At 42.7% G+C, this 27,132-nt stretch overlaps 1 protein-coding gene across 1 annotated transcript in view; it reads right to left on the reverse strand.

Annotated features, from left to right (window-relative positions):
- Positions 1-17,274, reverse strand: part of LOC115361773 (suppressor of tumorigenicity 14 protein homolog) — a 37,087-nt gene extending 19,813 nt beyond the window's left edge. Inside the window, exons 1-6 of the mRNA XM_030055399.1 lie at positions 16,888-17,274; positions 9,228-9,384; positions 7,070-7,200; positions 5,240-5,310; positions 4,385-4,578; positions 3,363-3,398 (exon numbers count right to left, since the gene is read on the reverse strand). Of these exons, the coding sequence (XP_029911259.1) occupies positions 3,363-3,398; positions 4,385-4,578; positions 5,240-5,310; positions 7,070-7,200; positions 9,228-9,384; positions 16,888-16,935 (637 nt within the window). The 5' untranslated portion in view covers positions 16,936-17,274. The remainder of the gene's footprint in view (positions 1-3,362; positions 3,399-4,384; positions 4,579-5,239; positions 5,311-7,069; positions 7,201-9,227; positions 9,385-16,887) is intronic.
- Between the last annotated feature and the right edge of the window lie 9,858 nt (positions 17,275-27,132).

The raw sequence follows: 27,132 nt of genomic DNA on the forward strand, positions 1-27,132 counted from the left end.
GGGGGAGCAGTTGAAAGAGCAAATCAAACTGTTAAAAACAAGTTAACCAAAATGATGGAAGAAACAGAAATGGATTGGGTAACATGCCTCCCCTTGGTTCTAATGTATATGCGCGCCAGAACGCACAATACGACAGGACTGTCACCCCATGAGGTACTCACAGGCAGGCCAATGCCTGTGGGAATTTCTGGATACCGGGGAATGCCCTCAGACACTGCCCAGGTAGACGAATGTCTGGTGGCATACTGCCGGAAAATGTCTAAACTTGTCAGTGTCATGTACCAACAGGTGAAAGCAGCCTTGCCCTCTCCTGCAGAAGGACCCCTTCATTCTCTGCAACCTGGTGACTGGATTCTGATACGTGACTTAAGGAGAAGCAGGTGGAATTCTCCCAGGTGGAGAGGCCCCTTTCAAGTGCTGCTAACCACTGACTCTGCAGTAAAGATCGGAGAGAGAGCAACGTGGATTCATAGTTCCCATTGCAAGAAAGCCCCGGACGTACCTGTGGACGTGCCTGCAGAAGAAGACTTGAGGGACACCCCTGAAAACGACTGACTGCCATGGAGGAGAAAGTCAAAGTCTCCTGGCATCCATTCAAAAAGCTTGGATGTTCCCTAAGCGAGGGCATAATGGTCCTCTTCATGATGACCTGCACTATTGTATTCCTTTTGTATTGGTCTGAGCATAACCTGGAACTAACTGAACCCACACCAGCTATAGGTACAATAGTGATGGATGCAAATGCTACATTTTCAGGGGCACATTTAGATATGGACGGATCACATAAAGAGTTTCTACGTGAGCATCACAGGAAGAAAAGAGAACTCTTTTCTGGGACAAATTGGAAGCCATGGGGATTTCAAGCATCTTTGTTATATTCTGATCAACCATTCATCACAAACTCATGGCATGGTTTTGTTTCTTTTATGGCAAAAAACATGTATGGAAAGACCCCTGTAATGGCCATTCAGAATCCACCAGAAGATTGGGATAGTGTTTTTAGACTATCAGTCATAGACCACCCCTGTGATGACGTGGCATTGTATACTGCAATACTTTACACACAAATTACTAGAGGTAGTGATAAAATCTCTGTGAATGTAACTAGATGTATAGAATCTTCAAAAGTCAGATTTTCGGGGCAAGATCAGAAAATAGTCGTTCCATGTATACTGTGGCACTGCACACATTCCTTACCCTCTCCCGTTCTACAAAATGTGGCTCAGGCACCTAGGTATGAGTCGTCTTTTTTAAAACAAGCTCCTTTTTATAGTACTTGCCTTTGCAATAATGGTAAGGGCCAATATATGGGGATAACTCAATGTAAGATAAACTACGCCTGCCTTCCCACTACTCGCACCCACATCAAGGTACCAGTTCCTTCTAACCCCTTGTATGTTACTATGTCAAGGACTGATTCACCGATAAAATCCGTAGTTATAGGGAAAGTTAATATTACAGTAAATGACACATTTAATTTCCTTGTTGGACAAGGTATTAGTACAATGCTTGATTTGTTCTGGATCTGTGGTGAGGATGCATACCCTTATTTGCCCTATGACTGGTCTGGTTGTTGCCATTTAGCTAATCTCACTATCTCTAACTTGGTTTTTAGACCATTAACTTCTCTAACTACCACAGAAACATCTCCTAACCACCTATACAAACGAGAAGTGGCTCAATTCCATAGTCCAGAAGCTTTTAACTGGCGTATCTCTTTGGGGGAAAAATGGGGTATAGGCCTGTTTCCAGCATATGGAGTAGTGTTCTTAGCACAACATATAGATAATATCACTTACACCATGTCAGCATTTGCTAACCAAACAATCCAAGGGTTTCAATTACTATCTGAAAATGATAAATCACACAGACTCACCCTGCTGAAGCATGAGATGGCTCTTGATTATATTTTAGCTAAAACTGGCGGTTTATGTGTCACTCTCAATCTTACCGGAGATGCATGCGTAACTCTAATTCCAGATAATTATGATAATATGACAGATGTGATTTCTGCTCTAAAAACCATTCGTGATTCTTTTGGCCCTTCAGCCACAGCGGGGTTTAGTTTTTCTAGTTGGTTGACAAGTTTACTGGGACCTTGGAGTAGTATGCTAATCCAAATATTGATTCCTGTTTTTATTGTGTTTGGCATTTTACTATGTTGTTGTACTATATCTTTTACTTGTATGCGAGCTATCCTATACAAATGGCTAGGAAACATTGTTGGCAATGCTGGTATGTATGTAAACATAGCTCCCCCTGAAGATCTTGAAAAATGTGAAAGCCAGATTAATTTTGATTTAGATCCTGAGTGGATTCCTCCTGGAAATCCTTATGACTGAATGTTAAAATCTAAATAGACATTTTTTTTAGTTGTATTATTTTCTACCATTCTGTTTGACTATCGTGCACCCAGGTTTTTCCCTCGCATATAAATATGAGGTTTTCCTGGTGCCCATATTATAGTTTAGTTAGCCATATGAAGTCTTTTACCCATCTCCAGTCTCTTAAGGGGAAGGGACGTTTGGCTTCATATGAATCATGTGACCTGGACTTTCTGCTTTGTTTGGGTAACTCCTTATTGAATCCAGTTGGATCAAATTAGATTGAAAGATAAGCAGAATCTCCAGGCCATGTGAGTAGATAAGACTGGTTTTAATGACTTTGTATCCATGTTTGTGATATATGTTTTAGTACCTTGCAATGATTTTAATGTTAAAAAGGAGGGAAGTGTGAAGGAATTTACCATTAAAATCATTCATTACGTTAGCCTTTATATGACCTCAGAGTTAACCTGGTGGTATGTGCAATGGAGCAGACCCTCTATCCAGCTTATCTCATTTAGAGGTGGTCAGTTACTTGTCTGGAATTTATGACTAAACCTGTTCATTAACTAGGTCTGGTTCTGGAAAGTTTTTAGTGCTTTATTACCCGATTGACTATGTAATACATGCAAAGTATATGTAAAATCAGAAGACCTTAAAAGTGTCCTGTCACCTCTGTCATGTTGACAATCTACCTCCAAGCTTTGGTGTGTATGATTCTCCTGCTGTCACAGCATTAAAGGCCTGAAGACCATCTGACTGTTCGTTTTTGCTGTAGACTTCCATGACACGCCCATCCGGCTTCATTTTTTTTATCTCCCTACAGTAGCATTAATCCACTGCCGTAACACAGGGAAGCATTTTGTATAAATATCAGTTTTAATAAATGTGTGTCTATGTTTGTAGTGCTTGTCACTTTTTGTTTTTACAGTCCGTCCTGCAGGATCTGGATGTGTGTGTTCTCTAGATCCTGTGTTTTGTCTTGACATGAAGAGCCGTCAGCAGCTTCTTCAGCAGGTGGGAAACAGCAGAGCTTACCCATGAACGTGGACCGGGTCATGCGTGGGTCTAAAGCTGTGGACAGGAGAGAGAAGAGGCTGTTAATTCGAGCTCTGATTGGAGCTTTATGTTTCTTTGTTGACGACCTAAATAGCCCTTTAAATAAAACATAACCCCTCCCCCTCCCCCACTTATACATCCAGTATTCCTGTTACACCACGATGGAAAAATATGCAAATCACTATAAAATCTCACTGATTGACCTAAAATGGTGTTTTAATGGTTTTATATTACTTCTAAGTACAGATTTTTGTTATTTATAACCGATGCATTACAAAGTGTGTACAGGATATTGAAAACATATCATCATGTGAATTTCATGTTTTCATAGTACCCATTATATTAGGAAAACTCATTAAATATGAAGCAAAAAAATGATGTTAATCATTTATTTAGAGACGTTAAAAACATTGAATGAGGTCAAACTGACCCCAAACATAATAGGAGGGTTAAAGGAATACTCCACAACAAAATCCCCTTTTCCCGTCTCCCCCAGACTGAGACCAGATGTTGGACACCATGTTCACCAAATCTTGGAACTGTGTTTTAAAAAGGGCGGTTGGTTTGAGGAGAAGTCAGATGGTGGCGCTGTAACCTCTGAACACATTTCTCCTCCCGTCTGTCGTTCTGATCCTCACACCGCTGAAGGTGGAGGAAGATCCACCACTAATGACCTTCTCCTCACCCCACTCTGCTTTGTGTGTTTTTTTTTTTAAATCAGTCAGGAAAAAGGGGATTTTGGGGGGATTTTGCCCAAAATATTTATTATGTATTTGAATATGTAATTTGTAATTTACATAACTGAGAGTCTTTATTTGAAATGTTGTATGCCCTCCCATATTTTACTGACTACAAGCCGCCTCATGGCTCTGACATGTTTCTGTTGTTCCACCGATCAGGGGATTTTCTTGTGTTCAGGTCCTGGTGGGATTCTGATAAAACCAAACGTGCTGCCTCTTTGTTCCACCCAGCCGCCTGATCAGCGGCGTTACAGCTCGTACCTGCAGACGTGACGCTGTTGACGTTCAGCGCCCCGCTCGGCCTCAGCACCAGGCGGCCCTGCCGGCCCTGCTGGCCCTCCGCCGGCTCCAGACTGTCCATGGCTTCATCCACAGCGGACTCTCGGAGCGCCGGGATGTCGAACTCCGACTGGTAGTACGCCACGACGCCATCACCGCCGCTGCCATCACCTTCACTGTAGGACGGAAAACAGCAAGGAAAGACTCCATCACTGCCGAGCCGCTTAAATTTCTGTGTCACAAAATCATTTCACTGGAAACATCAAAATAAAAGCCCCTGCTGTTGTTAAAGTCCCCATGAAATGACATCACAAAGCAGCTTCTCCTGCTTCAGAGTGAATACGTGGGACAACAAGGAGACCGCTGGCTGATGATCTGAGGCTTCTTGTTGGCTCGTATGGGACAAGCAGGTCCTTAATGTAATTTGGAGCAGTGCCATTCAGTGCCTTATAAACAATGAGAAGAATTTTAAAATCAATTCTGGCACATACTGGAAGCCAATGCAAGGACTTAAGAACAGGGGTGATATGGGAGTTTTTCTTGGTCCTGGTTAAGATGCGGAAGAGGAAAAAGAGGAAGAAGAAGAATATATTAAAGGCCAAACAAGAAACATAAAATGAAGGTAAAATTTTTAAAAGTTTGAAACAGAAAAATAAAAGCAAAACACGGTAGAGAGAAATCAAAAGGATGCTGAAAGATGAAGATGGTGAGATAAAAAAACAGATAATACAAAAAATGTAAATCAAATTAAAATTAATTTCATTTGAAATTTATTAATTAATTACAATTAACCAGAAGTGTAAAAGCAATAATACATACATAAACCATAAATCGTACCTGAAGGCGTGGACCGTGGAGCCCGAGAAATATTTGGCGAGGTCTGAGTTTTTAGAGTAGAGCAGCTTCAGCTGGAAAGAACACATATGAACAAATGAATAAATGAATAAATGAACAAACAAACAAATGAACAAATGAATAACTGAGTAAAGGCTCCTCTGGGGTGCCCAGTCAGCAGATCATGACTCAGCACAACGCAGGAATCAGACCGGTCATGTTCTTCGTGTTAATTCAGAGTGAAATCTTTGTTGTAATGACTGCTCGGCTCCAGCAGGGGGTGCTGTTAGCTAGCCGGAGCGATGTGTCCGACCTGACAGTCAGCAGACATCAGTCACACGGCGGCCATGTTCCTCCGCCGCCTCGCTCAGGGCGGGACGCGTCACGCTGTTTTATTAACGTCGAGAATCTGACAAAACTTTGTGGTTTCACCGCCTCCTGACAGATCAGCGACTGAGAAGACGAACGAGAGTGAGAATCTGGAAGAGAACAAATCTGATCACCTGTTAGCTGCCCTTAGACAGCAGCTAACGCTAGACTTCAGCCACTTCCTTGCTAACGTAACTGTTTGCAAGGGTTACAAGATATGATGAGTAAGACGTAAATTAATTCTGAAATATGAAAAAAACATCTTGGACACATTCCGTTCCACAGTCCATTTGCTGAAGCTTGGAGTTAAACTCTTGCTGGGTCCCAATTCAGGGTCTGCATCCTTCGAAGTCCAGGTCCTCCCCGTCAACCAAATGGGACGGTCTAGCCTTCGGAGTATTTCCTGGTCGCGTAACCGCCGTTCCCATGACAACAAACTCCGGAGACAGAAATATAATGTTTCTTTCTGTCAGACAAGACAGAACAGTGACTGAATTTTGGGGTTTTGGTTTAACATGTATGGCGTTGGATGTTCAAATGAGTAAAAACCCAGTATTTTATAATGTGAAATCTGAATACGTGCATATATGTCGAATCTCCACTAGATGCCGCTGTTGCCATTTCAATTAACTTTTCTCCAACTGAGTAGCAGCACGCAAAGCATTTTGGGATACGGGAGCCCGAGAAGGATGGTCGCGGTGCATCCTCTGAATCGGCTACCAACGGCTGAAAAGGAGGACGACTTTGAAGGATCCTTTGACTTTGGATGAATTGGGACAGGCCTTCACGCAGTGTTGTGACGTAACTGGCCTTCAGATGCCGACTTCAAAGGATGCAGACCCTGAATGGACCCTGAACTGGGACACAGCTTCTCTTTCTGCTGTTTTACCTTGAAATCTGAGCGTGTGTCCTTCTGGATTTTCTCTCTCTGTTGTCTTTTCAGGTGTTCATGAATCAGGAAGCGGTGAAACAATAAAGTTTTGTCAGATTCTCTGTTTACAAAAGCTCCACCCTGTAACGCGACGGTACATCTTCATCACGGCGTTTGAGGTTCCCGCCCTGAGCGTGACGACAGAGGAACACTACTGCGTCGATAAGTCTGTGGAATATGGTTATGAATATGGAAATTTGCCTCTGGCTTTACAATTTTAGAGACACAGAGGGACACCGGAGTTTACTGAAACTAAACTACACTGTAAAAAAGTGTTTGTAGAAATGACAGTAAAAAAACTCAAACAGCAACAACAGTTAAAGGCCATCAAACACAACTTCACTTTAACTGTTCCTGAGCTGTCGGCGCCGTCGACGCTCCATTGCAGTGCACACACACACACACACACACACACACACACACACACACACACACACACACACAAACAAAAACAGAAGAAAAGACTGACTTTTAGGTTAATGCCCTAATACACACACACATCGATCGATAGATAGATTTGACAGAGGTCTCACCTGCTGGTTGACCAGCGTGGCCAGATTTTTAAACTCCACGCTGCTGGGATCTTCATGAGCCGGAAGAAAACGCTGGTTGCTGATTTCCATCGAACCGATATAAACTTTATTCACCCGGACATCCTGACGCACTGCAGAGAGAGAGAGAGAGAGTGAGAGAGAGAGAGAGACAGAGCGAGGGAGAGAGAGAGAGAGAGAGAGAGAGAGAGAGAGAGAGAGAGAGAGAGAGAGAGAGAGAGAGAGAGAGAGAGAGAGAGATTAGATTTGTATTAGTTAAATCTCCCAGTTCCTCTGCATGTCCAGAGGTTCCTCTCCTTCACGTTCCTCTGCTCTCCTCCCAGAGCGAGCAGTGGGCTTTCAGAGCTGCCACATCACTCCTCCTCCCTTTCCTCCATTCATTCCACTACGATATGAACATGAACTATTTATTCTCTACGTAAATTACATTTTTTCAGTATCAAATATTTTGAAATGCGTCACATTTGCTGACGATACGAATTTATATTGTTCAGGAGGTGACTTGAATGAATTACTATCGACAGTGGAAAGACAATTGGCCGTGCTAAAAAAAATGGTTCACTAGAAATAAGCTCTCCTTAAATGAAAACAAAACAAAATTTATGGTCTTTGGGAGTGGGGTGGCTGATTGTGAAATCAAACTTAAGTTAAATGAAATTGAAATTGAGCGAGTTTACGACATTAAATTCCTGGGGGTCACTATAGATCACAGACTGTCCTGGAAACCACACATTGAATTTATCCGTGGCAAATTAGCCAAATCTGTTGGTATTTTGTATAAAGCTGGGGACCTTCTAAATGAAAAAGCTCTCCATTTGTTGTACTGTTCACTCGTTGTGCCCCACATGACATACTGTGTTGAGGCTTGGGGAAATGTTTACAAAACAAATCTAGATCCCATTGTTAAATTACAGAAGAGAGTAATCAGAATAATAAATAAAGCTGGTTATCAGGAAACAACAAATCGACTATTTGTCAAGTCCCGCCTCTTAAAATTCCCAGACATAGTGTATAGTAGAACCCTTGAAATTGTCTTCCGTGTAAGATTAAAAACTATGCCGGAATGTATCCTTAAATTATTTTCGCTGAGAAAATCCAACTATAATTTAAGAGGATCTTGTATTTATAATGTAGGTAAGGCTAGGACGAATATTAAAAGCACAAGTGTTTCTATTCTGGGAGTTAAACTGTGGAATATCCTTAGCGATGACCTGAAACTATGTAGCTCCTTACAGAAATTTAAATGTAACTTAAAACGCAAGTTGCTGCTTAAATATTCTGTGTAGGGTTGGGACTCTTCCCAAATTCTGTGTAAATGCCTTTGTACCTTTCTTCTGTTTATTCCTTGTTTTGTTTTTTTGTTTTTTTTCTCTTTGCCATCATGTGTGTATTTAGTCTGGTTTGATAGGATAAAGGATAGGCTAAAATAAGCCTTTGGCTTCCGCCTATTCCTATTTCGGCCTTGCACTTGTTATTAATTATACATGTATATTTATCTTATGTGATAGTCAAATTTCATTTAATGTGCTAGTATGCATTCTGTATTTCTGTTGCTACTTTTGGCCGAAATAAACTTCAAACTTCAAACTTCAAACTTTCAGAGCCTTCACACTTTCTTCACTCCAGTTTTCCATCAGCCCAATGAAGTCCTCCACATGAGTTTTCCTAAAAGCAGCAGCACTGTTGGCTTTTCAGGACTTTTTCACACTGAAACGCTCCCTCCTCCTCCTCCTCCTCCTCCTCCTCCTCCTCCGGGGAAAATAGTCCCCGGGGAAACGTTTTGCTTTCCACAGCCAATTATCAGCTGTGTGGTTTCTGAATGTTGAGGACTTTGTTCGCCACACAAGCAGAACATTATAAGGCGGCTGCTTCAACCACAAACTCACATTTTGACTCAGTTGAATCAGTAGCTCCCTGCAGGATCTGATAAAAGGTTTGATGACATGGAAAATATGAACAGACCAAACAGTGAGAGTCACTGGGACAGAACTTTAACTAAATTCTTGAGCTTGTAGAGTTAAAGTCAGAGCTTTCAGACATGAGTTTTTTACTTTAAACTGAAGTTCAGTTTACGTCTGACTGTGATGCTGCGGCTCTGTCGGCCTCTCTGGATAAATAAAGGTTATTGAAAGCGACTCACAGTTGAAGTGCCAGACCAGCAGCCCGGTGATGAGCGCCAGCGCGCCAGCCGCCGCCACCAGGCCGACGCCCACCCACAGCTTCTTATGGCGGTGCTTCTCCACCTGCTTGGAGTCTGAGGCCGGCAGGAACTGGAGGGCGGCGTCCAAATCACCGCCCTGCAGGAGGAGGAGGAGGAAGAGGAGGAAGAGGTGGAAGAGTGAGGTGAGAGGAAGGGTGGAGAGGAGGGGGACAGATGGAGACGTCTCAGGAGGTCATAATGCACCAATGAAACAAGAGAAAATGCCATCAGGTTTGAAGAAATCATCAGTTTCTGCACAATAACTGGGGGTGAAAAAAAAATCAAATTCTGAGATTATAGACTCAGAAATATATGAGAAAAAAAACAGTGAGAACTAGTCTGTCCTCCTCCTGTGGGATCCAGTCAGAAGGAAATCCTGCTGGTCTGAGTCCAGAACCCCGACCTCCTCCTCAGCATCTGGACTCTGAAGAGACGTTGCTGTGACTTGGGCCGATTCAGAAGAAAACAATCTGCTGATTCTGGGCTCAGATCAGCAGGATCTCCTTGTTCCTGAATCCCATGTCAGAGTAGAATCTGCTGAGGGGATCAGCTGCAGGCCTGAGACACGGCCAGCAGGGGGCAGCACAGGTGGAGCCACGCACAGAGAGAGGAGGAAGATTAGTTTTCTGAGTTTTTCACATACATTTGTGACTTTAAAAATCTCACAATTTTTGAGTTTTTTTCATAAATTTGATTTTTTTTTTTCTGGTAAATTTACCACTTTAATCTCAGAAATTCCCAGTTTTTCCCCCCAGAATGTCACCCCCATCCAGGGGTGGACTGGCCATCGGGCACACCGGGCATTTGCCCGGTGGGCCGATGTGCTAAGTGGGCCGACAGTCCCCCGACACTTTTTTTTTTTTTTTTAAATTATTATTATTATTGAAATAGCTGACCGTAAGATCAGTAGATCAGCGGCCCGATTGACACTGGCCTGGTCCAATCACATTGCTAAACAACCCCTTTTGCGTAGTTTGGTCCCGCCTCCATAATGATTTCGGCAAATTAAGTCATTGCAAGAGTTTGTTTACTCAGCACCGGGCCGGCCCTCGAGACACGCTGCTCTGCGGCCCATTGGTTATTTTTCTTCACTGACACGGGGCTGGCCCAATAATATCACGAGCCTGTGGCTCGGTGAGCCGGTGTGCAGTGCAACGCGGGTCGAACGTTATCTCATAGGATCTACTGAGATGGAGAGGAAACGCAAAAGTGGCGCAGAGAAACTGCGAGAAAAAAAAGCGGCTGTCAATTTTCAAACCGATCGGACTTTTTCGCTTTTTCGTAATTTATCAACATGAATGAAGAGCAAGCCCAAACAATGCCGGAGGAACACAATTCCCGATGGTAGAGCAGATAGTGCCCCCGTCTGCCATGCAGGAGATCTTCGGTTCAATTCCCCACCCGGACAAAAGTCAGATTTTACTTTATTACCTCACTTTGTTGTTAACCATGACAGAGAAGTGATTCTTATCATTCTGCCTGTCACTGGCTAGATGACACACACAGTGGTATTTAGGGTTTCTGTAATTTTCATTTCTGTACTCTTTTTGTGAATTTGTAACCCAGGTGCTAAATTATTATTACCATTATTATTATTATTATTATTATTTTGCCTTGTTTTGTTTTGGGTTTTTGTTGTTGTTGTTGTTGTTGTTTTTTTTTTTGCCTTTTTTAATGCCTTGTTCTAACTTTATGGGGAGATATATATACCAATCGAATCAGATTCAGATTTAAAGGATTTGTGTGGTATACTTTGTTTGTCGCCATGACCTTCCTATGTGTAGTTTGGGCTCATTCTCCATTCATGTTGATAGGCACCTGCACTTACTGATCTGAAATAGATGCCCAAAAGGTGTTGGCCAGTTGTGGCCTGTTCAATAGAATAAAAAAGTTCAATTCCTAATCATCTATTGTATTTTATTGTTCCACTATAGTACTCTAGGCCAGTATGATTGGGCCAGCCAAGTAATTTGACATATTTGAACAATTTTTTAAAAAGTAACGTAATAGTTACTTTTCCTGGTAATTAATTACTTTTTAGTAGAAGTAACTAGTAACTATAATTAATTATTTTTTCAAAGTAACGTGCCCAACACTGCTGATGACAGCTAACTAATTGCATGGCATTATGGTTTTAAAGAGTTGCACAGTTGGTATACACATTTAAGAGAGCAAAAAGACCGGAAAGGTGTGCGTTATCGAATGTGGTGGGCTGGTCTGGTCCAAAATGCCCGGGCCGATTTTTTGTCCCAGTCCGCCCCTGCCCCCATCCCTTCCCCAGCTCCATAACCTTTTCCCCTACATTAACCCTAATAAGCCATCATATGTATTAGAGTTTGCCTTGATTGAACAAAAAGTGAATGTACTCAGAATTCAAGTTCTTTCTTTTGAATTTAAATTTAAACCAGAAATTCAGGCTGACTTTGTTTTTACAAAGGCTCTGCAGTACAACAACCGGCCAGCAGGTGTCAGCAAACACCCGCCACCTGTCTCATGTCTGAATGGAAACGTCTGACTCTCTGAAACAACATGAGCTTTATATTAAACTTCATTCTCTATTTCTATAAGGAAACGCTGTTTTGATGGAAAGACTCACGTTTTCCTGCAGAAATGGAGAAAATGGTTGGAATCTCTATTAAATATAATTTGGATTTAAGTGGATAACAGCTGTGAAGAAATAACTGAATTTGAGGTGCTGGGTATGAATCATAGGCGGAGTTTGCAGGGGGGCAAAGGGGGGCATTGCCCCCCCTAGCGTCTGAAATGTGTCACTACATTGTTGTACATTATGTTTTGCATGTATGTACGAGAAAAAATGAATAGTAATAATCTTAAAAAGCGGTGTTGACTGTTGCACATTATGGATGAGTTCCCTGTCATTTCACACTGTGCTAAAAAAAACACACCAAAACGTTACATGTAATACCTGTGGTTAAGAAGAATGAGTCACGGTTGGCCTCGTGTTCGGCTCACCGGACTGAGAGCTGCACAACCACAGCTTCCAGTTTCAGTACAAAATCATGCCACACCTAAAAATACTTCATCATCTTGACATCAGCTGAACACTGAAATATGAGGTGTCTCCTGAACAGCGTGGAATGAGCGCTCTGTCCACAGAAACACATCTTTGGACCTCCTGTTCCCGTCTCCTTGCAGATCACAACACGCCTCTGAAAGTTAACATGAGCTGGCAAAACGCCCTCAGAGGTCACTGTTCAAAACAGACTCCGTGTTAACAAGTCATTCAGTCTTTTTTTTCACAGTTTAAAATCTGTTTTTTCTTCCAACAAGGTAAAAAAAAATCCACAGGTGGGATGAGATAATCCCACTTCCTGTGCAGTTTCACTTGTTTCAGTGTAAACGTGCTGACACAAGGCAGAATGAGGCAGATCAGCCACGAGGATCAAGAAAATAAGACTGAAGAAAACTCCGAAAACAAGTTGGTTTGTGTTGGAAACAAGTGGGATTATCTAAGCCCACTGCTGGATTTGGGCGGGTGTGTTGTCTTGCAAAGTGCTGCTTTGGGAAACCCCCCCGGTAGAAATGTAAAAACCTGTGTAGTATCACACTTTAAGCCCACGGCTCAGTCACACGTGAAAAACAGTTTAAAGTCATTTCACACTTGCAGCTTTGAAGATGGGATTTCTCAGCCTTAATCCAGGCCTAACTAAACCACAGCAGGATTATCCTGGACTTTCATGGATATCCACTAAAAAAATGGCTTCAGGTCTGCCGTGTGAATCAGGGTTAGAGTGAAAGTGATGAAATGTCTGCTGTCAAACTGAAATTGTGCCAGAAGTGTTCTTAGGACTCGAACCCCGGGCTTTGATTTTCAGGTATGAACCCGTAATCTGGGTTTACCGTGCAGCAGGGCTTAGTGCACATAGTGTGAGAAGGATTAGATAATCCCACTTGTTTCCAGTGCACTTTCACTTGTTTCAGGATTTTTTTTTTTTCTGGGAACAAGAATAAATGTGTTGAAGCAGATCAGCCATGAGGATCAAGAAAATGATTCAAAAAAATTCAGGAAGTGGGATTATCTCATCCCACTGGCAGTCCCACTACCTATTACGTGTGTGTGTGTGTGTGTGTGTGTGTGTGTGTGTGTGTGTGTGTGTGTGTGTGCATCTGTGTAATTACAGTTATTTGTGAAAGTTATGATCAGGTTGTGTCTTCCTGGCGTAAGGTTATTATGTGGAAATTTCCTGCAGAGGCTACCTGCCGGATCTACTTTCCACTTTAAACAGGAAAATAAAAAGAAAAGAGACGTTTAATCTCCTCAAACAATAGGAACCATGACTTGTTATTTTTTATTTACAGTGATAATCCTGTTTGTGGGTATTAATTTATATACTAAAGGTGTTATTTTGGGAGCTCAGTTAGTATAAAAGAAGACATTATGACAATATAAAAAATGTAAAGTCTCAGTACCCATTTTTTGAGGAATTTAAACGTCTCTTTTCTTTGCTATTTTCCTGTTTGAATTGGAAAGTAGATCCGGCAGGAAGCGTCTGCATAGTAACCTTACGCCAGGAAGAAACAACCTGAATTTAACAAATAAAAAAATGGGAACCGGGACTTGTTGTTGTTTATACAGTCTTAATTCTTTTTGTTTGTGTTGTTTCCTCCTGGCGTAAGGTTACTATGCCTGCAGACTCTACCTGCCGGATCTACTTTTCAGTTCAAACAGGAAAACAACAAGAAAAGAGACGTTTAATGTCCTCTAAAAACGGGCAGCGGGTCTTGTTGTTTTGTCTCTGCGGGTGATCCTGTGTGTTGCTGCTGGTTTCATACACACACACACACACACACACACACACACACACACACACACACACGGGAATTGGACTACGCAACACTACACCGGGGGTTTGGCTTCAAAGGCAGACTCAGCTGGATTTGTTGTTGTTGTAAACACAACATTCACAGTCGGCCCCTCCCCCTGGCTAAGCTAACTGCTGCTAGCTAGTGTTCCTTTCCTAGGATGGCGACGGAATGAAGTGACCGTCCAAAATGTAAAATATCCCATCACCATCCTAGGAAAAAAACACCGGCCCCTCCCTGTCCAGCAGCTCCCAGGCCAGCGTGGCGTCACTCTTCATCCTCCTCCTCTCCCTCAGCGCTCCAGCAGCTGTTAACCAAACCCAGATCCACTCTCGCCGCTTCTCCTCGCTGCCTTTCCTTTTTTCCCGCTACTTTCCTACATTCCTATTGGACGTGGTGCTATCGTTCTGGCACGGCACCGCGCTGTGATTGGCTGGGAGCTACACACCCGCTGCCCAAAGGTCGACGCCCAGAGGAGTCCCGAGCTCAGCAAAACCAGAAAATCCATGCAGAGGGCAGGGTCTCTGCCGACACACACACACACACACACACACACACACAGTCATGATGGAGAGTCAGGCCTGCAGTAAACTGTCTCCTGTTTGTTCAGTCTCCTTGAGGTGCAGGCTGTGTTTCTGCTGTCGTTTGCTACATGTTGGTGGGGGCTGCTCAGCTCCCTGTGTGGAGGAGCTGTGTGTGTGTGTGTGTGTGTGTGTGTGTGCGAGAGTGTGTGTGTTTGTGTGTGTGTGGCCCAGGTACCACTAATGTTGTGGGGACTCACCTCCCTTATGGAGACAAAAAGCAAGTCCTCTTAGTGAAAATCAATCATTTTAGGGTGAAGACCTGATTTAAAGGTGAGCTATCTGTAGGGTTAAGGGTAAGGGTAAGGTTAAGGGTAAGGTTAGGGTTAAGGGTAAGGTTAAGGGTAAGGTTAGGGTTAGGGTTATGGTTAGGCAGGTATTGGTTAGGGTTAAGGTTAAGGATAAGTCACTAGGAAATGAATGGAAGCCAATGTAACGTCCTCTGAGGTGATGGTAACATGACTGTGTGTGTGTGTGTGTGTGTGTGTGTGTGTGTGTGTGTGTGTGTGTGTGTGTGTGTGTGTGTGTGTGAACTGTTGCAGGGTGCTGCTTGCCTGAAAAAAAGAACATGCATGTTCGGCATGTCAGCGTGTTGGATCCTGCCTGCTCCAACAGACACGAGATTTAATATTTTAAAACTTCCACACCCTCTCCAAACAGCAGCTCACACACACACACACACACACACACACACACACACACACACACACACACACACATACACACACACTAAGTTGTCTTATTTGTGATGTTGGTCATGTTTGGGTCTCCAGGAGCTTCTCACCAGCCGATGGAGCTGCGGCTGCTTTGCTCACGTTTGTTTCAGTTTTTACTTTTTCACTTGAAAATGTCTGAAAATCAACTTCTGGGTGCAAAGACACATCCACACAGAGCACGGCACAAACTAACAGGACTTTTATCACCTAGCAAACGCTGTGGGATTAATCTTAGAGCTGTACACGAGCGCTCAGTAAATCCTTTAGTCTACTGACACAAAATTAGGATGATGGATGAATGCTTTTAGTCATTTCTTAAAGACAGAAGGAGTTGGATTTCCCTAAAAAAACAAAAATATGTATAGACTCAGACAAAGTGAAAAAGTGAAAAAGGTTAGCACATCCCAAATTTTACAGTGAAGGAGGCCAAAATATTCCCGTTTTACCTGCTAACCAGGCTCACGTCATTAGAAAAACACTTTCAGAGCCTCATCAGAGCGGCTCTGTGCTGAAAACAGCCAAATTATCAGGTGAAACGGGAATATTTTGGCCTCCTCGACTTGAAAATGGGGGGAAGAAATCGACTTGACGTTCACTTCTCGACACAGATGATGTTTCGGTTCTCAGAAGTGCAGATATTCATCAGTTTCAGTCTGAAAAAGTGACAAACTTTTGTGTTTCAGTCTCCTGACGTCACGTCAGTCTGTGGGTGTTACACTCCCTGATGGAAAAATGTTGATAATCTTGTGGAATTATTACAGCTGCACAATAAGAAATCTTCAGAAATCCCACTTGCAGGGATTAGAGCGCGGAGGAAGAGGTCTCACTCTGATCTGAAGCTTTTCAGTGGGAGCCAACAAAAGAACAACAAGAAAAAAAAAAAACGAGAATTCAGCTGCTGAACGAAATGGAAACATTAAAAACCAGTGAAAACTAAATAAATAAATATATAAAGCCAGTAGAGCACACAGAGTTCTACTGGAAACCATCAGAAACCAGTGGAAACCAGTGCAGCTCATCATGGAAACTAACAGAAACCAGTTCCAGCTCTCAGTGGAAACCAGCACAAGCAGAGCAACAGAAACCAATAGAAGCCATCGAGCTGCTACTGGAAACCAGCAGAAACCAACCAAAACCACAACAACAGAAACCAGCAGACCAGCAGACCAGCAACAGACCAGCAGGTGATGAACCTGATGGGTTATGATGCTTTTATGATGGTTATTAGCCGATCAGACCGATCATTATTATTGTTATTATAATCATTATTACAGTAACTATTACTGTTGTTGTTGTCAAAAGTAAACCATCTGATTGTCTTGTTGTTGTTTTGATTGTGTTTATGAATCGGCTGTGTTCTGGTATCCCTCCGCTCAGACAGCGGGGTCCGGCTGGACTCGGAGGTTTCGCTCTTTCTTTGTCCGCTCTCGGGACAGGAGCGCCCCGTGACGTCACCGCCAGGTTCCCCGGGTGTCCTACCTGTCTCGGGCTGAATTTATTCCCTGAATCCATCAGATCCATGTCCATCGCGGCTGCGCCGGCGGATCCCGGCTCTCCGATCCGGTTCCTGCTCCTGAAATCTGGACCGAGTTCTACCGGCGGGTCCCGACACCCGAGGCCGTCATGGCGGAGAAATGACGTAGGAGAGGTGAGCAGACGACAGGTGAGCAGACGACAGGTGAGCGGCCCGGCAGGTACGACCCAAACCCACAGAGGAGGTCCGGGCGGAGACAGGCTGAGAGTCTCAGCTGAAGTTTAGGAAGAAAAGTTTCACTCCGAACCGGATTCAGATCCGTTTCTCCTCCTGGAGCCGCGACCGAAACTGAGCACACCTGCCGGGCTGCTGGAACCAGGAAACTGGCGACACCTGAGACACCTGAGACACCTGAGACAGGAGGGGACAGGCAGCCACACCAGGTTCCCATCCCCCATGGTGCATTGCGGGTTGTACTACCTGTGTACTACCTTGGCGCTCTTTGGTTTCAAGAAGCTGTCACTCCACGGATCTGCAGCCTCATTCAAAACATAAAAATTAATAATAATAATAATAATAATAATAATAATAATAATAATAATAATAATAATAATAAGGCCTCATTATCATGCAGCTCACATCCGAGCTCATACTGGCTGCCTGGAAATGCAGAAAATGTTCTTATTGATCTTATTTGACCTATTACCACTGAACTAAATATGTAAAACAGAAAAATTAGTTGTATGTGCTGATAATAAGTGTCAGAGTGTGACTGCTCTTCCTATTTAGCTCTAATTTAAAGTGTGTGTGTGTGTGTGTGTGTGTGTGTGTGTGTGTGTGTGAGGTCACACGTGTCCAGCCGCATTACACAGCAGCTTTCTGTTGTTCTGCTGTCACCTGTGTTTTTCTGCTTGCAGCCTCTCAGTCACACGGAGCTCATGTGTTCCTGTTGCATTTTTGTTGCTTTCACACTAATAATGGCCATAACAATAATAATTATTATAATTACTTTTTATTATGTCGTCAAGAGAGTTTTAAGAGTGAATTCAGACAGCATCAGATGGACAGACACACAATAGACAGACAGATGGGCAGACAGACAGATAGACAGACAGACAGATAGACAGACAGACAGACAGATGGACCGATGCTGTGTTTTTGGGTTGTTTCCTGTAGTTTGTTGGATGCTTTCAAAATCACTTTTGAGAAGAAAACATAATTTATGAAAATACATACTTCAGGTATATCTGTCTAATTTATATTTTAACACAGAGTACTACTACTGAAACTACTACTAATATGTACTATTAATAAATACTACCTGTTGTTCTTCTTAATAATAAACACTAATGTCTTCCTCTAAGCCCTGCGTGTCTCTGGTCTGTAATAAAACATGTAACAAACTGACCGCTTGTTAAAATGAGCGCAGCTCCGTGGCTCTGACAGCGGCTCGGCTGCACTGCCTGGTTTCCACCAGCAGGTGTCGCTGCAGACAGACTCACCTGCAGCCCAGCGCCCTGCTGCGGGCCTCCCATCAGAGAGAGGAGAGAGAGGAAGAGGGCTCACTCTGCCTCTGTTTACTGCGGACTTCATGCGGCTCAGAGTCGCTGCTTGTGACCGGAGAGGAAACTTTAAGCTGCCGCAAACCAGGAATTATAAAGTATATATATTGATTTCTTTAAAAAATAAAATAGCAAAATCTGACCACAACATGAGTTAGGAAAAAGTAAAGATAAAATAACATTTAAATAAATAAATAAATAAATAAATAAGGAAATTACCAGAAAATTATCAAAAATATTTTTAAATGACAAGAAAATGACTTAACAAGAAAATACAAAACCCCCCAAAAAATTAACAAGAAAATACAAGAAAATAATTTCAATTTAAATTGCCATACACTGAACAAAATGATATATATTTTTAAAAAAATTAAATTAGCAGAAAATTAGCAAAACATTTTTAAATTATAAGAAATTTTTAACTCAAAAACATAAAATAATTTTTCAATTACAAGAAAATAATTTAAATAATTTCAATTTCAATTTCCATAAAATAAGACAAGATAAATTAAATTACAAGAAAATAATCTTAAGTTAAAATTTTAATTTTAATCTACTTTTCACTTTTTATTTTTATTATGTAGTGATTCATCTTCTCAAACACACAATCTTTGTCTGGACCCTGAACTCGGAACATCATGTCATGTTCTCTCTCTACCTCCTTTTTTATCTCTTTCCCAGTATCTCTCTCTCTCTCTCTCTCACTCTCTCTCTTCCTCTCAATGTCTCTTTATCTTTGCATTTTTTTATTTGCCTTTCTATTCTCTCTTTCTGTTCCTGTCTTTCTCATGTGCATCTATTTTGTTTTACTCTCATTCCCGTTTCCATCAGTCTTGTCCTTCTGTTCACTTTCTGTCTTTCTTTCTTTCTTTATCTCTCTCCATCCTTACCTCTTGTCCTCTGAACACACACACACACACACACACACACACACACACACACACACACTTCACAGCAGTGAGTTGCTCTGTCATTTTCACATGAATTAAAGTATTTTCGTTAATCGCCTGACTCTGCTGTGAATTATTTCTCGCCCCGGTGCTGAATTGCCATAGAAACCAATGAAAAAACTTCACAGGGAGCCCAAGACAAAATTGCATCCTCCGTAATTCTCGCCGACTCCCATTCTCATTCACTGAGTCATTCAAACTTTATGGATCATGGGGGAAATTTGTTTTGCAGATGGGATTTCACAGCGAAAAAACACGATGGAAATCCACTCGCAGCAACAAATCACCACGACGTGGAGCAGCCGCGGCGAGAGGAGCGGGCTGGGAGCGGCAGCTCATAAAAAGTCACTCATCGGTGTAAAATACAGAGCGACTCAGGAGGCTCACGGCTTCATGTGCAAATGAAGCCGGCTAATTGCTGTGGGGAGAAACGAGTCCCTGCTTCTTTAGCACGCTAACACTTTTCTCTGAATGCACCAGAGGACGAAGACAACGAAGCCCAGACAACAGGATGTGTATTTATTGTTATTTACAGAAGGTTTGTCAGTGTTGTTCCTACACCGTAAAGATATACACTGACAGAGCAAGAACACAGAGCAGCGTGGGAAGCTAGCAGTGCAGAAATCAGCCTAATGACTGTAATTTCCTCAGTGGGCAATCAGGCTGAATTATGGCTAATGCTAATTTCTACAGCCAAATTCAGTTTATCTAAAAAGCAGAGAGACCAGGCGTCGGTGTTTTCAGAGGACGGTCCCGTGAAATGCCCCAGGACCCCACCCCTGAGACACAGGACACAAGGACTCTGTCCTGCCTGGAAATGAGGACATAATGCTTTAAGAGCTTGTTTTTTTACAGGAAGTGTAAAATTTTTCCTTTTTGAAGAGCCCAAGACAGATCCTCAGTTTACAGACAGAGAAAAAGACAATTAGCAAATGAGCAAATAAATTACCAGCACAAGAAGATAACCAGAAAAAGAGCACCCCGCTGAAAAATTAGGACGTAGGATTTTTGGGTCTGGGTGTTTATTGAGAGTCATCGTTGGGCGTCCAGGACATGAAGAAGTTCTGATGATGTATCCCAGCGCTGCAAGAGGAAATACAGCAAATTTGATTTCCACAGTCTCATTCCCAGGTCACCAGACACTGCAGCTTGGCCACGCCCCTTTACCTCCTGGTGCATGGGTTAGGGTTAGGTTGAGGCAACGAAACACAAAGTGGACACGGTCTCGGTCGCATGTGAAGGGTCTCGTTTGAAACGGGACGTGAGCTCGGGTCTCGTGCATGAAGGTCCTGATGTTTCCACGGCGACCACATCTCCTCGCAGACCTCCTCGCTCTTTATTTTCCATCACCAGAGGTCATGACCCACAGAGAGAACGCACTGCTGCAGTCAGAAGAGGATGTAACTCAGTACATTCACATTTACTGAAGCTGCTTATGGCTAAAATGAGATCTAGGCTGTGGAGAATTTATTTATTGACGTATTTAATTATTTATTTGGATCTAGCATCAGTCACTGCCAAGGTACAGCTCTTCCTGCAAGTAAAACATCACATCAAAACACCAAAAATTATGTCTTCATGCAAAAAATATGTAGCTATTGCTTTAAAAAAAAAAAAAAAAAAAAGCTGCAATCACATTTCCAGGATTCCAGCCATCACAGACTGTTTCAGCAGCTTCATTAAAAACACCTGTCAGGTGTGTTTCAGGTGCTGATGTCAGCAGATCCTGACAGATTGTGACGACTGGACAAACACCTTCTGATTTACAGTTTGATTTCTGTTATGCCACGCCCATTTTGTATGTTTAAAGCGCCCCCTAGTGGTCGATTTAGCTGAAACTGTCAGGATAAGTTTCAGGTTCATATGTCGACATACCCTGCCAGTTTGGCGCCGATTGGCCCAACGGTTGTTGACTTTTGTCTATTTATGTGCTAAGCCCCGCCCCTTTTTGAAGTTCATTAATCAATATCTTGAAAACGAAATAAGATATCAAGAAGCCTCATGCAGCATCTGATCAGCTCAGTCCAGTGACGATCCACAGAGAATTTGGACGAAATAGGACCAACAACCTTGGAGGAGATTTCAAAAATGTGTTTTTCAAAAAAATTCAGAATGGCAGAAAATCCAGGATGATGGACCTGATGGGTTCTGAGACAAATTGGTAGAGCGAGGACTGATGCATGTCTGGACCACGTTTCATGTAAATCATACCTACGGTGTAAGGGTTATGAATTTTTAAAGTTTGAAGTGCAGTCCCCTTTAATTATAGCGCCCCCATCGGGCAGATTGGGGTTATATTTCATCCAATCAGTGTGCAAAATTTCATGTCTCTACTGTTTACCATCACACAGGAATTCAAGAAAATGTTTCTGAAGAAGGAAAACAATAATAATAATATTAATAAACCAGCACAGAAACAGCAGGGCTCCAGCCTGACAGGCCTGAACCCCTAAAAAAGAAAAACATGGAAACAAAGAATCAACAACAATAAACCTTTCATGATTCATAATTACCACAACGACAAAGAAGCCACAATCTATCAGGAAATAATCAATAAATTTAATCAGTGCAGCGTTTGATGCAGCTCATTTCTAGTAAAGCCTCACTAAAAGCAGCGTGTGCACTGACGGAGGAAATTAAGACCAAACCAAAAACAAACAAATGAGTTAAGTCGATTAAACATTCCCTCGCTGTCCTGGGGAAAAAAAAAGCAGGCCAGCTGTGTGTTAGCGCGGCTAACAGATGATTAGCCGGGGTGTCGTCGTCGCGCTAATGGAGCCAGTTAGCCGCCGCCGTTCAGCTAACAGCTGGAGAGGAGAGGTGGAAATTCACTTTACACTCCCCTGTGATGGACTGCTAATGCCTCACACACACACACACACACACACACACACACACACGCACACACACACACACTCTCCCCAGCATCCAAGGTTATCTGCCCCCCTCAGACTGCACGCCACAGGCTCCAACAGTGTGTGTCTTTGTGTGTGTGTGTGTATGTGTGTGTGTGTGTGCGCGTGTGTGTGTGTGTGTGTGTGTGTGTGTGTGTGTGTGTGTGTGCATATATTTGTAGATGTGTGATGACCTGATCGTGTGTGTGCGTGTGTGTGTGTGTGTGTGGTAATGAGAGAGTGGGTGGGTGCAGAGAGGAAGTGGCAGCAGAGAGGTAGAAGTAAAGAAGGAACGACAGAAAAACAACAACAGATGAGAGAAGAGGAAGAAGAAGAAGAAGAGAGAGGGGGGCTCAAGAGAAGAGAGGAGAAGAGGAAGAAGAGCAGGAAGACGAAGAGAGAGAAGGAGACGGAGGAGGAGGAGAGGACGGGAGCGAAGGAGTGAAGGAGGAGAAGACGAGAGGTGAGAGAGAGAAAGAGAGAAATAAGAGTTTAAATGAGAGAAAGAAAAGACAACGAACCTGAAACGACAGCAGAGAGAGAGACGGACAGACAGACAGACAGACAGATGGACGGATAGATAGACAGATAGATAGATAGATAGATAGATAGATAGATCTGTGCAGAGTGGAGGAACAAAGAAAGCGTGACAGACTTTCCTCTTTAGGTTTGTGTAGAAAACTTGGTGAGCCTCTTCTCTTCAGTCGTCATTACAGCTGAACAAGATTTTTTTTTCCTAGGAAGGCGAAGGCCTGATCTAATTGACATTCTCCACAACCAACTTACACTTAACCCTCACCTCAACCAACAAACCAGAACCACCACTCCAAGTGACTTCGCCATCCTTAGGGGTGAAAAAAAGTGTTTAGGCAACTGTATGCTGCTTTGTGCAAAGCTTTAGAACTTTTATTTTGAAATTCTAGTGCCAATCCCAAAACTGTGCTGCTGAATTCCAGGTTAATGTGTCTGAAATGCTGCGTCAAACATGTGGATCTTTTCTGTTTGATGTGACTGTGCAGCCAGAAAACAGCTTTTCAGCTCACTGTCCTCATTACAACTGTACATGGTATTTTTTTTTTTCTTAGAATGGTGAAGGCATGACTCAATCTACATTCATTACAGCCTTTGCCTAATCTGCCCAACTCTAACCTGAACCAACAAACGACCACTCCAAGTGTAAAAAATGACTGCGCCATCCTCGGGAAAAAAAAAAAGCCAACTGTCCAATGCTTGGTACAAACCCACAGAAATTTTATTTTGAAAATCTGGTGGGTGGTGGTGGATCCCAAACATGTGCTGCTGAATACACGAGACATGTGGATCTTTTCTGTTTGATGTGATTCTGCAGCCATAAAACAACTCTTCAACTCACTGTCATCATCACAATAGCATGTGGGTTTTTTTTTTCCCTAGGATGGTGAAGGCATAACCAAATTGACTGCAGCCTTTTCCTTAATCTTATCCACAGCCAAATTACACCTAACCCTAACCCTAAACCAACCAAAACAACCACTCAAAATGTAAAAACTGACCTCACCATCCTGGGAAGAAAAGCAGCCAACTGTATGGCGCTTTGTTCACACCAACAGAACTTTATTTTGAAATTCTAGCAGAGATCCCAGACGTGTGCTGCTGAATTCCAGGGAAATGAGTCTAAAATGATGAACGAGACATGCAGATCCTCTCTGTCTGATGTGATTCTGCAGCCCTAAAGAAAAGGCGTCTTGGCTTTGAACATTTTGAATATTTTGAATTTTTGAACACATGGCCCTGACGTTGTGCTGCAACATGGAAAGCTGATAGTTTTATCATCCTGAAGATCCTTAAGGGGGAATTTGAAGGAAAATCAGAGTTGAGGGGGTTTAAGACGCAGTTTGAGCTTTCGGCTACAGTTTAAACGTGAAGGTTCAGCGTGACACCAGCAATTATTTTGGTGAAAATAAAATTCAGGGCAAATTTGCTATTGTTAATGTTGGGTAAAACAATGATGATGATGTCAGCAATCGATAGATAGATAGATAGATAGACAGCAGTGCAATTGCATTTAGAAAACGGGTGGATAAATAAGAGTTAATTTAAGTGTTTAAGTGTCGGCGCTGCAGGAACAGCAGAACGTGGAGAGAGAACGCCGAGGCGTCGCTGATCCTCCACTGAACCAGCCTCTAAAACCATTAAAACCATTAAAACCATTAAAATCACAATATCATGGTCTTTTAATTTGGCTGCTCAGTATCAGGCATCAGTAGGAGCTTTTCTCATTTTCCACACAGATATTTAATAAGTGATTTGATGATGAGTCCGTGAGCCTTTAAAAACCAAGCCGCCGTGTGGACCGGTTCTCTGTGTGGTGGAACGTCAGCGGTTCTCATTACGTGGAAAATCTTCACCCCCGTTTTTCCATCTTCGTTTCCCTGCACCGCCTCTCAGTGCTGCAGTTTTTTTTAATCTTTTGGTGTAAATTTCTGTGTAAATTTTTGTGTAAATCTTCCCAAACGGCTGCCATGTTGGTGTGTTAAAGCAGAAGAACCCCAGGCTAAAAAAAAAAATAAAAAAAAAAAAAATTATTGAATGTTTTTACATTTTCAGAATCAGAGTCAGAGTCAGAAATACTTTATTGATCTCCGAGGGGAAACTGGAGATTTGAGCTCTGAGTCACCCTGAAAACACTGATGATGGTGATTATCATCTTCATCATAATAGTGAAAAGACAAAAATGATTTTACACGAGATGACACATGAGCTGAGCGTGTGTGAAGGTCTCAGCGTCTATTGTTTATGGAAAAGAGCAGAAACAAAACTTTACAGTTAACGTGAAAACTTCTCTTTGTCGGTCAGTTGGAAGAGATATAAAATTAAAGGGTCAGTCAAAAGATTTTACAGCACATTTATCTTCAAGCCTTGATTTTCTCCCAGATGTCGGATTTTCCCAGCAGCACTTGAACGCGACGTAAATAATTCTACATCAAACGGTGGAAATCTGGAAATCCACATTGGCTCCAAAATCTGACCAGAGACTGTGGCATCATCACCTCTCTGCTCCGGGACAAAAAAAGACAAAAATCCCAGTTTTCTGCTAATTTTTTTCCAGTTTTGCTGCGCAGGCCAGGGTCTGAGCAACAAAACTCCCAAACAACAGGAAGTGGATGTAGCTCGGGACAACCACACATCGACAAATTGTGGTTCTAAGGCAGTCCCTTAAAAGACTGTGTGGTTCCATGAAGCTATTAAAGAGAAACTTTATTTAGAGGATGGTTCATTATTTGAAAAAAAAAAAAACAAAACTGAAAAGGGTTCTTTATTGGACCAGTCGGCTCCACCAAGAGCAATTCTGAAAAAAGGTTCCTGGTTTGGTCGAAGAACTTTTGGTTCCTCAGAGTTCGGTCTTCGGGGATTCCTCTGGGATCCTTTGAAGATCCTTCGGTTCTCTGGCAGAGGCGTGGTCTGGCGGGTTCTTTGTGGAGTCTCGGGTGCTTCTCCTCCAGCGCCTTAAAGAACCTGTTTCAGTTCCTGTCGACACCGCAGCTGAGCGGAGGAAGCAGTGGGCGGGGCTTAAACCACAAGTCATTTGTTATTTTGTTAATTGTTGGATTTTAGCCACAAAGAAACCGAACATGGCTGAAATTCCTGCTTAATTAAACTGCACAGGTTGAGGAAACACACTCTGCATTCTGCAAATCAAAGGAAATATAATATTTTCTGTGCACTGTGACAGCCAAAGCAGCGTGAACTCAAACTGTGAGGAAATTATCTTTAATATTTAATGCTGATCTTCTGTTCTTTGGGGAACCTCGGCCGGTTCCCCAAAGAACCGTTTTTCATGTTCACTTTGAGGCACCAAAAGATTCATGAACGAGTGAAGCTGCTCTGCTGTCATGACGAGGAAAGACGTCGTTACAACCTGAAGACAAAAAAATCATAAAAAAAAATCACGACTTGAAAAACATATCTCTAAACCTTTCTGACTGGAACACTGAGGTGATTTTTTTTTCCAATGTTGCAGAACAAAATGAGCGTAACATGAATTAATTTCCTCTCTGCGATTACAACACACACACACACACACACACACACACACACACACACAGAGTTATCACATTATTATCTGTAACAGTTGTGACTCCTCCAACATGGAGCGCTCACCTCTGCTGTCAGGTGTGTTCACATCACTGTGTTTTACTGCTGTGTGTGTGTTTGTGTGTGTGTGTGTGTTATGTAGCAGTGTGTGTGTGTGTGTGTGTGTGTGTGTGTGTGTGTGTGTGTGTGTTCTGCTGGTGTTACCGGTGTGTATTATGATCTAACATGAATGATTCATGAGCAGCTGCTGTTGTATGTTAATAATCGACGCCTGGAGGCTCCGTCTCTCTCTACCTCTCTCTCTCTCTCTCTATCTTTCTCTCTCTCTCTCTCTCTGTCTCTCTCTCTCTGTCTGTCTCTTTCTCTCTCGCTCGCTCTGTCTCTCTCTCCCTGTCTCTCTCTCTCTCCTCTTGCTATTTCTCTTTTTATTCCCTCTCTGACTCACTTTCTCTCTCTTTCTCTCCCCTCAGGTGTCTCTCTCTCCGTTTCTCTCTGTTGTGTTGCAACATGTGCTCGTTCTCTCTCTCCCTCCCTCTCTCCCTCTCTCTTTCTCTCCCTCTCTCCCTCTCTCCCTCTCTCTCTCTCTTTCTCTCTCAGCTGCTAAACACCTTGAAACAAAGTGATGACGGCTAGAAAAATAAACAAGTCTATTCCTGCTAGATCTCTCGCTCTCTTCTTCTTCCTTTTCCTTCTCTCTCTCTCTCTCTCTCTCTCTCTCTCTCTCACTCTCTCTCTCTCTCTCTCACTTGTCACTTCTTGCCCTGGTTTGT

This window comes from Myripristis murdjan, chromosome 7, assembly GCF_902150065.1.
Source record: "Myripristis murdjan chromosome 7, fMyrMur1.1, whole genome shotgun sequence".
In the NCBI taxonomy this organism is placed as follows: Eukaryota; Metazoa; Chordata; class Actinopteri; order Holocentriformes; family Holocentridae; genus Myripristis; species Myripristis murdjan.